This window comes from Heterodontus francisci, unplaced genomic scaffold (genome assembly GCF_036365525.1).
Source record: "Heterodontus francisci isolate sHetFra1 unplaced genomic scaffold, sHetFra1.hap1 HAP1_SCAFFOLD_106, whole genome shotgun sequence".
Lineage (NCBI taxonomy): Eukaryota > Metazoa > Chordata > Chondrichthyes > Heterodontiformes > Heterodontidae > Heterodontus > Heterodontus francisci.
The window spans coordinates 1,683,699-1,700,204 of record NW_027140940.1 but is presented as its reverse complement, the minus strand read 5'-3'; the positions used below and the strand labels follow the sequence as shown (position 1 = coordinate 1,700,204).

General features: G+C 43.5%; 1 protein-coding gene across 1 annotated transcript in view; it reads right to left on the bottom strand.

Annotated features, from left to right (window-relative positions):
- LOC137361434 (NACHT, LRR and PYD domains-containing protein 3-like) overlaps nt 1-16,506 on the bottom strand; it is a 105,248-nt gene that overhangs the window by 6,511 nt on the left and 82,231 nt on the right. Inside the window, 3 exon segments of the mRNA XM_068026294.1 lie at nt 2,525-2,695; nt 2,958-3,128; nt 3,350-3,436. Coding sequence (XP_067882395.1) covers nt 2,525-2,695; nt 2,958-3,128; nt 3,350-3,436 — 429 coding nt within the window.

Genomic DNA, 16,506 nt, shown 5'->3' with positions numbered 1-16,506 from the left:
CAAGCAATTAGGAAAGCAAATGGCATGTTGGCATTTATTGCAAGGGGATTGGAGTACAGGAATAAAGAAGTCTTGTTGCAATTGCACAGGGTTTTGGTGAGACCACATCTGGAGTGCTGTCTCTAGTATTAGTCTCCACATTTAAGTAAGGATAGAATTGCATTGGAGGCGGTACAGCGAAGGTTCACTAGATTGGTCCCTGGGATGAGGGGGCTGTCCTATGATGAGAGGTTAAATAAGTTGGGCCCATACTTTCTGGAGTTTAGAAGAATGAGGGGCGATCTCATGGAAACGTACAAGATTCTGAAGGGACTGGATAGAAGAGACACAGAGATTGTTTCCACTGGTCGGGGAATCAAAAACACAGGGCACAGTCTCAGGATTAGCGGCTGATCATTTAGGACAGAGATAAGGAAAAATTGCTTCACTCAAAGGGTTGAGAATCTTTGGAATTCTCGACCCAGAGGGTTGTGGATGCTCAATTGTTGAATACATTTAAGACTGGGATAGAGAGAGTTTTGGTCTCTCAGGGAATCAAGGGATATGACAAGGAGGTGGGAAAGTGAAGTTGAAGCCTAAGATTAGCCATGATCGTACTGGATGGTGCAGCAGGCTCGATGGGCCATATGGTCTACTCCTGCTCCAATTTTTTGTGTTCTTGTGGCACTGTGCATTGTACAATCATCACAGAACATCCTCACGTCTGACTTTATGATGGAAGGAAGGTCATTGATGAAGCAGCTCAAGATGGTTGAGCCTAGGATACTACTCCGAGGAACTCCTGCTGCGATGTCCTGGAGCTGAGATTATTAACCTCCAACATCCACAACTAAAGCCTGGTTCATGTATAAAATTAAAACCCGACCCGACCAGAGCCAACCCGAACCCGACCCGAGCCTTTTAATTTTGTTTCACATCCGACCCGACCTGACACGCTTCTCCTTCATCTGTTCAGGCAGCAGGCTGTTCCTGCAGCTGAACTTATGGGGAATCATTGGTAAGCCTGATCCCCTGACTTCCCAGAAGCAATGTCCAGCCCAACCGACCCCGAATGCTGGACTCAGAATTTCGACGTGACCTAAACCCGACACATGCAGTCAGGTCTAGTCGGGTTCGGATCATGTCGCCAGGCTTTAACCACAACCATCATCCTTTGTGCTAGGTGTGACTCCAAAGTTATGAAGGTGCTACCATTTTAAAAAATATTTTTGAGGACTTGTGTTCAAAAGACTGTGGAAATACCTGAGGAGATACTTGACTTTTTTTTTGAAAAAGTATCAGTGGAAGGATACTTGCGACTTTGTTTAAAAAACAGTTACTGGAAGTCACATGCTCTTAGCTAAGTAAAGAGGAAGAGGCCTTGCTGACTATTGGAGTTGTTTACAGAGAAGTCACATGTCTAGATTTATGGTGGTCAGGATTTGGTTTTGTTTTGAACTGTTTAAATGGACAGTTGGGGTTTCAGCCTGCTAAGAGAGAGAGGTCACCAGTTCATCCTGTTCCACCTCTTTGAGAACTCTGAGAATCCAGCGTGAGAACTGGAGAAACTGATGCAGCATTTCTCCTGAGAAGTTTCTGCAAGACTTTCTCTTCACATCTCCTGAATGAACTGCTTCTGAAAATATCCCAGTGACAACTGCGTGTGTCTAGTAACCCCTGTCTACATGTATCCAGACCAACTGTAATATTCCATATCTTATCCTTTTTCTCCAAGAATTGACAAGTACTTGGTCAAAGTATTTTTTTCTGTTTTTTTGCAAAGTTGATCTCTGCAGAGAAAGCATCTTTATTTTTCCTTTAACTGGTGTGTGTCAGCATGTGTGTTGGGTTATTTCGAAGGGAATACATTTATACTTTCATATTTCAACCTCTGTGTTAATAATCTTTGTGTCTTTATAAAATGTGTCGTGTTTTATAGTAAATTAATAATTTTGTTGATTATTAAAGAAACCTGGTTGTTAGATTTTTATTCAGAAACTAAAATAGATGAAGTATATAATTAGCTGTATCAGTAACTGGGTAAAACATTTAAATATATGTTGTGACCTGTGGAGAAGTTGAACGAGAGAAAGACAGTGCACTCCTCCATCCTCGGTCATAACACCAACCAGTGGAGGGTTTTCCCCCTGATTCCCACTAACTTCAATTTGACTCGGGCTCCTTGATGCCACACTCAGTCAAATGCTGCCTCGATATCAAGGGAAGTCCACTCTCACCTCATATCTTGAGTTCAGCTGTTTTGTCAATGCTTGAACCAAGGCTGTAATGACATCAGGATCTGAGTGGCCCTGGCAGAACCCAAACTGAGCGTCACTGAGCAGGTTATTGCTCAGCAAGTGCCACTTGATTGGCACTGTTGATGACACCTTCCATCACTTTACTGCTGATTGAGAGTAGGCTGATGGGGCAGTAATTGGCCGGCTTGGACTTGTCCTGTTTTTTGTGTGCAGGACATACCTGGGCTATTTTCCATATTGCCAAGTAGATGCCCAGCAAACACAATTAATATACTATGAGCACTTACTCCAGTTTCTGTATTTTACAGTCTGGGTTCCTCAGAGCTGCAGACAGTAGTTTCACTACTGAATCTCCCAGTTTATTAGTACCCAGGTTCAGATCCGTCAATGATCGGTTTGTACTGAGAGCAGAGTTGAGGTCTTCAATACAAGAGGCTGTGAGTTTGTTCTTTTCAAGCCTGGGATGAGAGAGCAAGAAATAACAGGAATCACAGTAAATTCCCAGTGTTTATTCAGAACGCCATTACTGTTACGAATAAAAATGTTTATGGATAACACTATTATTGATGATAATAATAATGTACTTTTTTAGACACCCAGTTATTATAGACACAATCTCTCACAGTCTGGTACTTACTCCAGTGTCTGTATTTTACAGTTCAGGTTAATGCCCACCATCTTCACACAATTGAACATAAATAGGGAAGAATTAGCACTTACTGCAGTCTCTGTATTTTACAGTCTGGGTTCCTCAGAGCTGCAGACAATAGTTTCACTCCTGAATCTCCCAGTTTGTTATGATCCAGGTTCAGAAACGTCAGTGATTGGTTTGTAATGAGAGCGGAGGCGAGATCTTCAATGCAAGAAGCTGTGAGATTTTCTTTTTTCAGCCTATGATCAAAGATGGAGAAATAACAGGAATCAAAGAAAATCCCCATTGTTTGTTGGTAACACCATTACTGATATTAATAAAGTGCAGTGCTTAACAATAACACGATTGCTGATACTAATAATAATGCACAGTGTTTATTAATAACGCTATTACTGATAATAATATACAGTGCCAGATATCCATTTATTATAAACACAATCTCACATAGTCTGACACTTACCCCAGTTTCTGGATTTTACAGTCCGGGTTCCTCAAAGCCTCAGACAGTAGTTTCACTCCTGAATCTCCCAGATTATTGAAACCCAGTCTAAACACAAACAGACAGAGAGTGAGAAACAAACTGAATCAAACCCTGGACCTGATACAATTCACTTTCTGTTGATTATTACAGGAAACACTGAAAAAGACTTGAGGAAATTAACAACCAGATTTTCCTGTCACTGACAATGAATCTCACACTGTAGAACTCCTCATATATTCAGGAGCTGTCAATAAACATCAAAGAGGGAAGTAGCAGGACAGAAGGTAGGTGATTGGTTGGTGAGTATTACAGTGTGTTTTTGTCTCTCTAAGTGACAGCATTTGAATAAAGTATTGATTGGGGAAATAACTCTATTACTTTATGAAATTAATCAGATAAATCAATTAATTAATACATTTATTATGAATTGTTTTAAAAGACCGAATTACATTTATTCAGGTGATCAATAAGGAAATTAATTGTAAAAGACTAGAGATGACAGGGCAGGCTACGTGTTGTGACTGTAGGATGTGGGAGTTTGTGGACAGTGAGACTGTCCCACATTCCCACACCAGCAGGAAATGTCTCCATCTTCAGTCATTCCAGCTCAGAGTTAATGGGCTGGAATGTGAGTTAGAGACATTCCCAAACATAAGGGAGGGGGAGGAATTTCTTCACAGTTTTAGCCAGAACACAATCACAGCTCAGAGAAAATCACAGGTTCAAGAAGAGGGTGTAACCATTAGGGAGCAGCATGGTGAGGACTGAGGAGAGGTTGAGAAGTAGGTCCCTCAAACACAGGTCCTATCCAAAAGGTACAATGCACTTGTTACCTGTGAGGACAAGGAGAAAGACTGTGGGGAGGACAGTCACAATGTAGACCAAGGTACTGTGGCTCAGAAGACTGTCCAAGGGGGAAAGAACAGAATAGAATGTGGTAGTGATAAGGGTTTCTATAATTGGAGGGATGGATATCATCCTCTGCAGCCATGAATGAGAATCCTGTCGGGTGCGTTGTCTACAAGGTGCCAGGGTAAGGGATATCTTCTGGAGGCAGGAGAGCAATTTGGGGAATTAAAGTGTGGCTAAAGAGCTGGTGTGGGAAAGAGGGGTTCCTTTAAATGAAACACTGGCACCGGTACTGGCACAGGAAGGAGTTATACCGAGTTTACAGACTCCACCTGAACTGGGATGGGACCTGTGTCCTTGTGAAAAGGGTAAACAGGGAGGTGGTAAAGGCTTTAAACTAATAAGACGGGACATGGTGGGGGTGTGGGGGAGATGGGGAGGGATGAACAGAAAATGAAAGCAGCCTGAATATAAACAAATCAGGAAAGCGGAGCATTGGAAAGAAACAAAAATAAGTGAGGATTTTGATGGAAAGGAGGTAAATAGAATTATGGAGCATGAGTGTAAAAAGATGGTTAAAAAAAGTAAGAGGAACTGCTATTACAAATGATTCAAACTTTTCATACAGCAATGCACACAGTGTTTGTAATAAAACAGGGGAACTGGAGGCAATATTACATTGTGAGGAATCATATTAGGGATTATTCAGGCATAGCTATGGAAAAATCTGGACTGAGCATTAAAAACTGCAGGAAAAAACGACTTAGAAAAGATCGAGAGGAAATTGGGGAGGTGGAGGAGCTGTACTTAATACTGAAAACAATGGCAGGAGCAAAAAGTGACACAGCCATCAGCAAGACAGAAATAGAATCCACATGGATAAAGATAAAAGATAATAAAGGATTAACCACATTAACAGGGATAGTCTATGGACCACATAATAGTGGAAGGAAGGGGAGGGAGAAGTGTACAAAGAAATTAGGGAAATTAATAAAAAAACATGGAATAATAATCATGGGGAATTTCAACCAACATGAGATTAATTGGCCAGAAGAGACATGTAAAGGAAATAGGGAATGGAGTTCCTACAATGTGTACAAGACTCCTTTCTAACCCAATATGTAAGAAGCTCAACAAGGGAGGATTCCCTACTGGATCCAGTAATGGGGAATGAGCCAGAGCAGATAAAAGAAGTAAAAGTAGGGGAACATCTAGACAATAGTGAACATTAATATTATATACTTTAAGATAATAATTGAGAAGGAGGTAAGTATGACGAAGACCAGGGAATAGATTGGAGAAAAGTGGATTTTGAGGGGCTGAGAATAGAGCTGAGGAAAATAAAACTGACAACAATATTGTCAAACAGTGATGTCGAACAGAAATGGGAAACATTTAAAACCGTGTTCGACATAGTCCAGGAAAAATATATTCTGCTAAAAAGACAAGAACAAATGAAACACTAATGAGTTACCATGGATGAATAAAGACATCAGATAAAGAAAAATGAGGTCTTGGAAAAAGACAGACACTAAGTACATGAGCAGCAGGGGAGAGCATGACAAAGAGATTAGAAATTTTTAAAAAAGGACAAAAAGGAACAATTAAATTATCAAGGAACAAATAGCAAAATATTTTATAGGCACATCAATAAAAAAGGAAAATCATGATGGAAAAAGGGCTAATTATTGATGGTCAGGATTATATCACAACAGGCAATGATAGAGAAATGGCAGGAATATTAAATAATGACCTTGCTTCAATATTTACCAGGAAAACAGGATAGGTGGACAGATTAGAAATCAGATAACAGCATTGAAAATAAAAAGGTGAAGTTTTAAATAAACTAATCAAACTCAGAGGATAAAAACCCCTGGTCCAAATGGATCACATCCACACATTTTAAAAGAATCTCGGGAAGTGATAGCAGAAACATTACCACACATTTTTAATAAATCTTTAGAGAAAGGTGTAGTGTCAGAAGACTGGCCGATAGCTAACATTATACCTATATTTAAGAAAGGAGATAGAACATGTACAGGGAACTATAGACCAGTTGGCTTAACATCAGTGGTAGGAAAAATAATGGAATCTCTACTAAAGGTGGGAATAGAAGAATATCTCGAAAACAAAGATATAATAATGAATAGTCAGCATGGATTTAAAGAGAAAGTCTTGCTTAACCAACCTTGTTGAATTTTTTAAAGAGGTGACAGAGAAAGTAGACAATGTTAATGCAGTGGATGCAATTTATCCAGATTTTCAAAAAGTCTTCAATAAGGTGTCACATAACAGACTAATGAATAAGGTCAGAGATTGCAGGATCAGGGAACAAGCAGAATGGACAGCGAGCTGGCTTCAAAACAGAAAGCAGAGATTAGGGATAAAGAGTAGTTACTCAGAATGGCAGAAGGTGGAAAGTGATGTTCCACAAGGATCAGTGCTGGGATCACTGTTTTACAATTTATATTAATGATTTAGACTTTGGAATCAAAAACACAATTTCTCAATCTTCAGATGGCACCAAACTTGGGGTTGGGGGGATAGTTAATCTGAGGAGGATAGCAACAAATTACATGAAGATATTCACAAACTTGCAGAATGGACATGTAATTGACAAATTAATATCAACATAGATAAATGTGAGGTATTACATTTTGGAAAGAAAAGTAAAGAGGTTACAAATTACTTACAAAATAAGAATCTAAATGGGGCAGAGGAGGTAAGGGATCTGGGAGTGCAAATACACAAATCACTAAAAGTAATTACACAGGTTAACAGTAAACCAAGCACTAAGGTTTATTCCTAGGGGGTAGAATTGAAAAGTATAGAAGTTATGCTAAACTTGTGTCAAACCCTGGTTGGACCACACCTGGAATACTGCAGACAATTCTGTTCACCATATTATAAAAAAGATATGGAGGCACTGGAGAGGGTGAAAAATATTTACAAGGATGATACCAGAAATGTCGGGAATACCGATCAGGAGGGAATGAACAGGCTGGTCTCTTTTCTCTAAAAAAAAAAGAGCAGGCTGAGGGGTGACCTAATAGAGGTGTTTAAAAGTATGAAAGGTTTCAATAGAGGAGACACAGAGAGAATGTTTCCACTTGTGGGGAAAAGCAAAACTAGAGGCCATCAATGTAAGATAGTCACCCACAAATCAAACAGTGAATTCAGATTGGTCAGTCCTGTATGATGTGTTACCTCCCTGGTACTGGGGTAAAGGACATCACGGAGAATGGGCTAAGTACATTCCAACAAGCTGGAAAGGTCGGGGAAACAAAGCCAGGGCTCCTTGGATAATGAGGGAGATAGAAAATATGAAAAAATTAAAAAACAGTGTATGGAGCATGTCAGGTGAATTCTTCAAGCACGAACCAGGCCAAACACAATGGGCTGGATTTTACCGAGCTCCGGGTGTTAGACTCCATGGCGGGGGGTGCGGTTGAGGGGTGGGCTGGGAGATGCTTCTGGCAGAGGCTCACCATGGAGCCCGACTCCGGGAGGGTCCGGCCTGATCCTCCTGGTGGTGACAAGGCTCTGTGATGGCACCCCTGCCACTGGGCGATGGGACCTGCATTTAAATATTTTAATGAATAGATTTAAATAAACTTACCTCGAATCTTCCGGGCCCACCACGATCTCCAGTTCAGCAGCCGGCACTCCCACACCTTCACTTCCCCGTCTGGGAAAAGCAGGCAGGACACTGGTGCGGGGTGGGAGTGGGGTGGGGGGTGGGGAATTAAGATTTTTAGCACCAGGGGGTGAGGACGGTGATGGGGGGACGGGGTCAAATAATCATCATCAGTATAGGGGATTGTGGGAAGGGATGAACTTTAAACTTTGTACAGTCTGAGGGGGGTGAGGTCACATTTCAAAGGTAAGTGTTTTGTGGGGGAAAAGGGCAAATAGTTAATGTAATTCTTATTGGGGGTGGGAAAGGGGCGTTACAAATTTATTTGGTAAATTTTGGGGGCGGGGATACTTCTTTAAATCATCAAATTGGCGGCAGAACTGGCTGCCCTTTAAAAATGGCGGCAGCGCCTGCGACGGGCATCTGAGACCACTGCCGGCGTTGGACAGCCCGCCCCCTCCATGTTGTCGGGGGTGGCTGTGCCAGCTGCTTAATTGAGCTGTCATGAGGAAGATTGTGGCAGCTTTGATGTGCAAGGCCATCTGAGAATGGATTGGCTGTGAATGTGAAAGGGAACCCAAAAATCTTCTAACGGCTTGTAAATGGTAAGAAACATAGAAAACGTACAGCACAGAAGGAGGCTATTCAGCCCATCGTGTCCGTGCCGGTCAAAGAAGCTATCCACCCAAACTAATCCCACCTTGCAGCACCTGGTCCACAGCCCCGCAGGTTACAGCACCCTCGGTACATGTCCAGGTACCTTTTCAAAGAATTGAGAGTTTCTGCCTCCACCACCATTCCTGACAGTGAATTCCAGACACCCACCACCCTCTGGGTGAAAACGTTTCTCCTCATGTCCCCTCTAATCCTTCTACCAATCACCTTAAGGGCTTCAGGGTCAAAGAGACTGGTACATGCTTAGAGGTACAGGGCATGGCTAGAACACAAAATGAGTACTTCGTATCGGTGTTTACTAAGGAAGTGGAATCTGACAAAATACCGGTTGAAGTGGAGATGGTAGGGGTAATGGATGGGGTGAAAATTGATAGGCAGAATGTACTGGAAAGGCTGGATCTGATTAGTGTGCATAAGTAACCTGGTCTGGATGTCTTGCATCCAGGTTGCTTAAGTGGGAGTGGAGATATGGAAGGGCTTGCCACAATCTTCCAATCTTCCCCAAGATATGGCGGAGGTGCTAGAGGATTGGAGAGTGACAAATGTGACACCCTTGTTCAAGAAAGGTGCAAGAACATGCATAGTAACTACAGGCCAGTCAGTTTAACTGTGTTGGATAAGATTTTGGAACGAATGATCAGAGAAAAAAATTAACAGGTGTTTGGAGAGGTTTGAGTTAATTAAGGAGAGTCAGTACGGATTTGTAAAAGGCAGATCATGTTTTACTAATCTAACTGAATTTTTTTAATGATGTAAGAGACAAGGTTGATGAGGGGAATTCGGTGGACTTCATATGGATTTTAGAATAGCTTTTGACAAAGTACCACATAAAGGCTGGTTAAAAAAACAAAGTGACTCCTGAATATGCAACGGCCCACTGAGTCATCAGAGTGCGCCAATCTTGCACAGCTGCATCTTGCCAGGACTAAGTGGCGAATACATGGGATGATGTCATGGCGTATATAAAAACAAGAAATGCTGGAAATACTCAGCAGGTCTGGCAGCATCGGCAGAGAGAGGAGCAGAGTTAACGTTTCAGGTCAGTGACCATTCTTCTTAACTGGCTACTATTAGAAATGTAAAAGGTTATAAGCAAGTAAAACGGGGGAGGGGCAAGAGATAACAAAGGAGGTGCAGATAGGATAAGGTCACAGATTAGCTGAAGGTCATGGAGCAAAGGCAAACAATATGTTAATAGTGTGCTGAAAGACAAAGCATTAGTACAGAGAGGGTGTCAATGGACTGAAAATTGAACCGGACCTGTTCAAACAAGTACAAACATGAAAAAAAAAGCAGTGGGTAAGCAAACTGAACAAACTAAGATGAAATAAAATAAAACACACAAAAATATATATGAGAAAAGGAAAAATAAAAAATAAATAAAAATAAAAGTAAAATGGGGGGCCCGTCATGCTCTGAAATTATTGAACTCAATATTCAGTCCGGCAGGCTGTAGTGTGCCTAATCGGTAAATGAGATGCTGTTCCTCGAGCTTGCGTTGATGTTCACTGGAACACTGCAACAATCCCAGGACAGAGATGTAAGCATGAGAGCAGGGGGGAGTGTAGAAATGGCAAGCAACCGGAAGCTCGGGGTCCTGCTTGCAGACTGAGCAGAGATGTTCCGCAAAGCGGTCACCCAGTCTGCGTTTAGTCTCCCCAATGCAGAGGAGACCACACTGTGAGCAGCGAATACAGTATACTACATTGAAAGAAGTACAAGTAAATCGCTGCTTCACCTGAAAGGTGTGTTTGGGGTCTGGGATAGTGAGGAGAGAGGAGGTAAATGGGCAGGTATTACACCACCTGCGATTGCAGGGGAAGGTGCCATGGGACGGGGACAAGGTGGTGGGAGTAATGGAGGAGTGGACCAGGGTGCGCGGAGGGAACGATCCCTTCGGAATGCTGGCAGGGGAGGGGAAGATGCGTTTGGTAGTGGCATCATGCTGGAGGTGGCAGAAATGGCGGAGGATGATCCTTTGGATATGGAGGCTGATGGGGTGGAAAGTGAGGACAAGGGGAACACTGTCGCAGTTCTGGGAGGGAGGGGAATGGGTGAGGGTAGAGGTGCGGGAGATTGGCCGGACACGGTTGAGGGCCCTGTCAACCACAGTGGGGGGGAATCCTCGGTTGAGGAAAAAGGAAGACATATCAAAAGTGCTTTCATGGAAGGTAGCATCATCAGAGGTGATGCGTCGGAGATGGAGAAACGGGGAGAATGGAATGGAGTCCTTACAGGAGGTAGGGTGAGAAGAAGTGTAGTCGAGGTAGCTGTGGGAGTCGGTGGGCTTAAAATGGATGTTAGTAGATAGCCTATCCCCAGAGATGGAGATAGAGAAGTCGAGGAAGGGAAGGGAAGTGTCAGAGATGGATCATGCCTGGTTCATCGTCGCGCATGTGCGATAAAGCGTCATCGAGTATCCAGCCCCCGCACTCAGTTAGAGGAAGCGGCTGAATAGCGGCTGGAGCTCTCCTCCCTTAGCAACTCTCTCCAAACCACGGTGCTCCCCCCCACCCCCAACTCCCCTGGCCGATTGTTACTCACTTCGTGCCATCCCGCTCTCCGTCCACTCGCTCACCGCATCCACCCACCTCCTAGCTCTAGACCATACTGCAGCGAGTGGCCAAGAGGAGGGAAGCAGCATGGCCTAGAGCTAGTGGCTGGAGGGGAATGGGGGAGCGGGATGCGGGGAGCTAGCGGCCAGAGAGTGGGGTGCCGAGGAATGGTGAACAATCGACCAAGGGAGTGTGGGGTGGTGGGGAGCAGCGAGGTCTGGAGCGAGCAGCTGACAGGGAGAGGCAACCGGTGGGGAGGAGGGGGAGAAAGCGAGTTACTGAGGGGGGAGAGTGTCCAGTGGGGCAGGAGCTAGCAGCTGCGTTCGGGGGAAATCAGTCCTGGTCAGTTAGATAAACGAATCACAATAACGAATTGGGAGCACATTTTATACTCTGCCCGATTTTCTCTTCCATCCATAGTGGTGTCAATTCACTATCTCCCAATGGAAATTCAATCATAAAATTCTTTTTGTATTTAGTACAATTACTGGCATATTAAATGGATCTGAGGATTACAGTTAGTGTCCTACAACTGCATAGCATATTACTGGTCTTCCATCCAAGTTAATGTAAGGTTAGCTTTCTTTGAATGATATGAGGACAGATAAGTCCCCGGGGCCAGACGGGATATACCCAAGGATATTACGGGAAGCGAGGGAAGAGATTGCTGCGCCTTTGGCGATGATCTTTGCGTCGTCACTGTCCACTGGAGTAGTACCGGATGATTGGAGGGTGGCAAATGTTGTTCCCTTGTTCAAGAAAGGGAATAGGGATGACCCTGGAAATTATAGAGCAGTCAGTCTTACGTTGGTAGTGGGCAAATTATTGGAGAGGATTCTGAGAGACAGGATTTATGATTATTTGGAAAATCATGGTTTGATTAGAGACAGTCAGCATGGCTTTGTAAGGGGCAGGTCATGCCTCACAAGCCTTATTGAATTCTTTGAAGATGTGACAAAACACATTGATGAAGGAAGAGCAGTGCATGTGGTGTATATGGATTTTAGCAAGGTGTTTGATAAGGTTCCACATGGTAGGCTCATTCAGAAAGTAAGGAGGCATGGGATACAGGGAAAGTTGGCTGTCTGGATACAAAATTGGCTGGCCCATAGAAGTCAGAGGGTGGTAGTAGATGGAAAGTATTCAGCATGGAGCTCGGTGACCAGTGGTGTTCCACAAGGATCTGTTCTGGGACCTCTGCTCTTTGTGATTTTTATAAATGACTTGGATGAGGAAGTGGAAGGCTGGGTTAGCAAGTTTGCCGATGACACGAAGGTTGCTGGAGTTGTGGATAGTGTGGAAGGCTGTTGTAGGTCGCAACGGGACATTGACAGGATGCAGAGCAGGGCTGAGAAGTGGCAGATGGAGTTCAACCTAGAAAAGTGTGAAGTGATTCATTTTGGAAGGTCGAATTTGAATGCAGAATACAGGCTTAAAGACAGGATTCTTGGTAGTGTGGAGGAACAGAGGGATCTTGGGGTCCATGTCCATAGATCGCTCAAAGTTGCCACCCAAGTTGATAGGGTTGTTAAGAAGGCGTATGGTGTGTTGGCTTTCATGAACAGGGTGATTGAGTTTAAGAGCCGCGAGGTAATGCTGCAGCTCTATAAGGCCCTGGTTCGACCACACTTGGAATATTGTGTTCAGTTCTGGTCGCCTTATTATAGGACAGAGGTGGAAGCTTTAGAGAGGGTGCAGAGGAGATTTACCAGGATGCTGCCTGGACTGGAGGGCATGTCCTACGAAGAAAGATTGAGGGAGCTAAGGCTTTTCTCATTGGAGCGAAGAAGGATGAGAGGTGACTTGATAGAGGGGTACAAGATGATGAGAGGCATAGATAGAGTGGATAGCCAGAGACTTTTTCCCAGGGTGGAAAGGGCTATCAGCAGGGGGCATAATTTAAAGGTGATTGGAGGAAGGTTTCGGGGAGATGTCAAAGGTAGGTTCTTTATACAGAGAGTGGTGGGTGCGTGGAATGCGCTGCCAGAGGTGGTAGTAGAAGCAGATACATTAGAGGCATTTAAGCGACTCTTGGATAGGTACATGGATGATAGTAGAATAAAGGGTAGGTAGTTAGTTTGATCTTAGAGGAAGTTAAAGGTTCGGCACAACATTGTGGGCCGAAGGGCCTGTACTGTGCTGTACTGTTCGAAGTTCTATGTTCTCTGAACGATCTCGTCATAGCATTTCCTGAGATAAATTGAGCAGCTCCATCTTTCATCCCGGCAGCGACCTGAATGTCGCAAACACTGACATTCCAGTTGAAGAGGCTGCACTTGCGCATCTGCAATTACCGCGCCACCTAGTGGTTGTGTTTTCAGCAAACGCAGCCTAAAAAACGGGGCGCTTGGAATAGCAAGAGCAGTGTCAGCTTGGACAAAAACCTGGCTTGAGGATGGAAAACAGCGAGTGGTGGTAAATGGTTGTTTATCAGACTACTGGATGGGAGACATTGATATTCCCCAAGGGTCATTGCTGGTGCACTGATTTTATTTGTGACATATATAAATAACTTGGATGTTGGAACTGTGTAAAATTTCAAAATTTACTGGAATACCAAACTCGGAGATGTAGCAGACTGTGAGGATGTCACCAATCGACTGCAACAGGGCAGAGATAGACTAGTAATATAGGCAGACAAGTGGCAGATGGAATTTAATACAGTGAAGTGTGAGGTGATGCATTTTGGCAGAATGGGGAGGGAGAGGCAATATAGACTTAATGTCATAGTTCTAAAGAGTGTGGAGAGACAGAGGGACAATGTCTTCCCTAATCAGTACTGTCACCACACTTCCCTTTTATCCTTCCCTATCTTTACACCAGTTCTGATGAAAGGTCACAGACCTGAAACGTTAACTCTGCTTCTCTCTCCACAGATGCTGCCAGACCTGCTGAGTATTTACTACACTTTCTGTTTTTCTTTCATATTTCCACATGCTGTTTGTACTTGTAGCTCAACAAACTTATTCACCACACTTTGTGCTTATACACACATGTCTAAACATGTCTTTGTATTCCTTGTAGTCCTTCTTAATCTCTCTATCTCTGTAATCTCCTCCAGCCCCACAACTCTCCGAGATATCTGTGCTCCTCTAATTCTGGCCTCTTGTACTTCCCTGATTTTAATCGCTCCACCATTGGTGACCTTCAGTCTTCTAGGCCCCAAGCTCTGGAATACCCTCCCCAGACCACTTTCCTCCAATAAGAAACTCCTTAAAACCTACTTTAGACCAAGCTTTTGGTCACCTGATCTAATATCGCCATATAAAGAAAAAGACTTACATTTCTATAGCGCTTTTCATAACCACCGGACGTCTCAAAACACTTTACAGTCAATGAAGTATTTTTGAAGTGTCGTCACTGTAGTAATGTAGGAAGTGTGGCAGCTAATTTACACACAGTAAACTCCCACAAACATCAATGTGATAATGAGCAGACAATCTGTTGTTGTGATATTGATTGAGGGCCAGGATTGGCCAGGACACCAGGGAAAATCCCCCTGCTCTTCTTCAAAATAGTGCCATAGAATCTTTTACATCCACCCAAGCTGGCAGATGGGACCTTGGTTTAACATCTCATGTGGAAGGCAGTATCTCCAACAGTGCAGCACTCCCTCAGTATTGCATTGCAGTGTGAGCCTTAATTTTTGTGTTCAAGCCCTGGAGAGGGACTTGAATCTGGAACTTTGTGACTCAGAGGTGAGAGTGCGACCAACTAAGTCACAGCTGACACATGTTTATGATTCAGTGACATACTTTGTTTTATAATACTAATGTGATGTGCGTTTTGTCATTTTATTACATTAAAGGTGCTATATAAATATCAGCTGATGTTATTGTCTGCTCTTAACTCAATGTATGGTCACTAAATCTGCTGATGACACAAAGATAGGTAGCAGAGTAAGTTGTGAAGAGGACATAAAGCATCAACAAAGAGATATAGACAGGTTAAGTGAGTAGCCAAAAATTTGGCAGATGGAGTATAATGTGGGAAAGTGTGTACTTGTCCACTTTGGCAGGAAGAATTGAAAAGCAGTATATTATTTAAATGGAGAGAGATTGCAGAAATCTGCAGTACAGAGGGATCTGGGTGTCCTGGTACATGATTCACAAAGTTAGTCTTCAGGTACAGCAAGTGATGAGGAATGAAATGGAATGCTGTTGTTTAATGCAAAGGGAATAGAATATAAAAGTAGGGAAGCTTAGCTACAGTTGTACAGGGTGTTGGTGAGACCACATCTGAAGTCCTGCATTCAGTTTTTAGTTTAGTTTAGTTTAGAGATACAGCACTGAAAGAGGCCCTTCGGCCCACCAAGTCTGTGCTGATCATCAACCACCCATTTATACTAATCCTACACAAATCCCATATTCCTACAACATCCCCACCGGTCCCTATATTTCCCTACCACCTACCTATACTAGGGGAAATTTATAATGGCCAATTTACCTATCAACTTGCAAGTCTTTGGCATGTGGGAGGAAACCCACGCAGAACTTGAAAACTCCACACAGGCAGTACCCAGAATTGAACCCGGGTCGCTGGAGCTGTGAGGCTGCGCTGCTAACCACTGCGCCACTGTGCCGCCCTACTTACTTAAGAAAGGATAGAATTGCATTAGAAACCATTCAGAGAAGGTTCACTTGACTGATTCCTGGGATGAAGGGGTTATCATATGAGGAAAGGTTGGACAGGCTGGATTAGATTAGATTAGAGATACAGCACTGAAACAGGCCCTTCGGCCCACCGAGACTGTGCCGAACATCAACCACCCATTTATACTAACCCTACGCTAATCCCATAATTCCTACCAAACATCCCCACCTGTCCCAATATTTCCCTACCACCTACCTACACTAGTGACAATTTATAATGGCCAATTTACCTATCAACCTGCAAGTCTTTTGGCTTGTGGGAGGAAACCGGAGCACCCGGAGAAAACCCACGCAGACACAGGGAGAACTTGCAAACTCCACACAGGCAGTACCTGGAATCGAACCCGGGTCCCTGGAGCTGTGAGGCTGCGGTGCTAACCACTGCGCCACTGTGCCGCCCTACTGGGTCTGTATTCATTGGAGTTTAGAAGAATGAGAGGTCATCTTATTGAAACATATAAGCTCCTGAGGGGACTTGGCAGGTGGATGTTGAAAAGATGTTTCCCCTTGTGGCAGAGACTAAAATTATGGAACACAGTTTAAAAATAAGGGGTCTCCCATTTAAGACAGAGATGATGAGAAATGTTTTCTCTCATAGGGTTGTTAGTCTGTGGAATTCTCTTCTCCAGAGAGCAGTGGAGGCAGGATCATTAAATATTTTTAAGGCTGAGTTCAACAGATTATTGATTGACAGGAGTGTCATAGGTTATAGTAGCAAGACAGGAAAGTAGAGTTGGGGCTGCAATCACATCAGTCATGATCTTATCA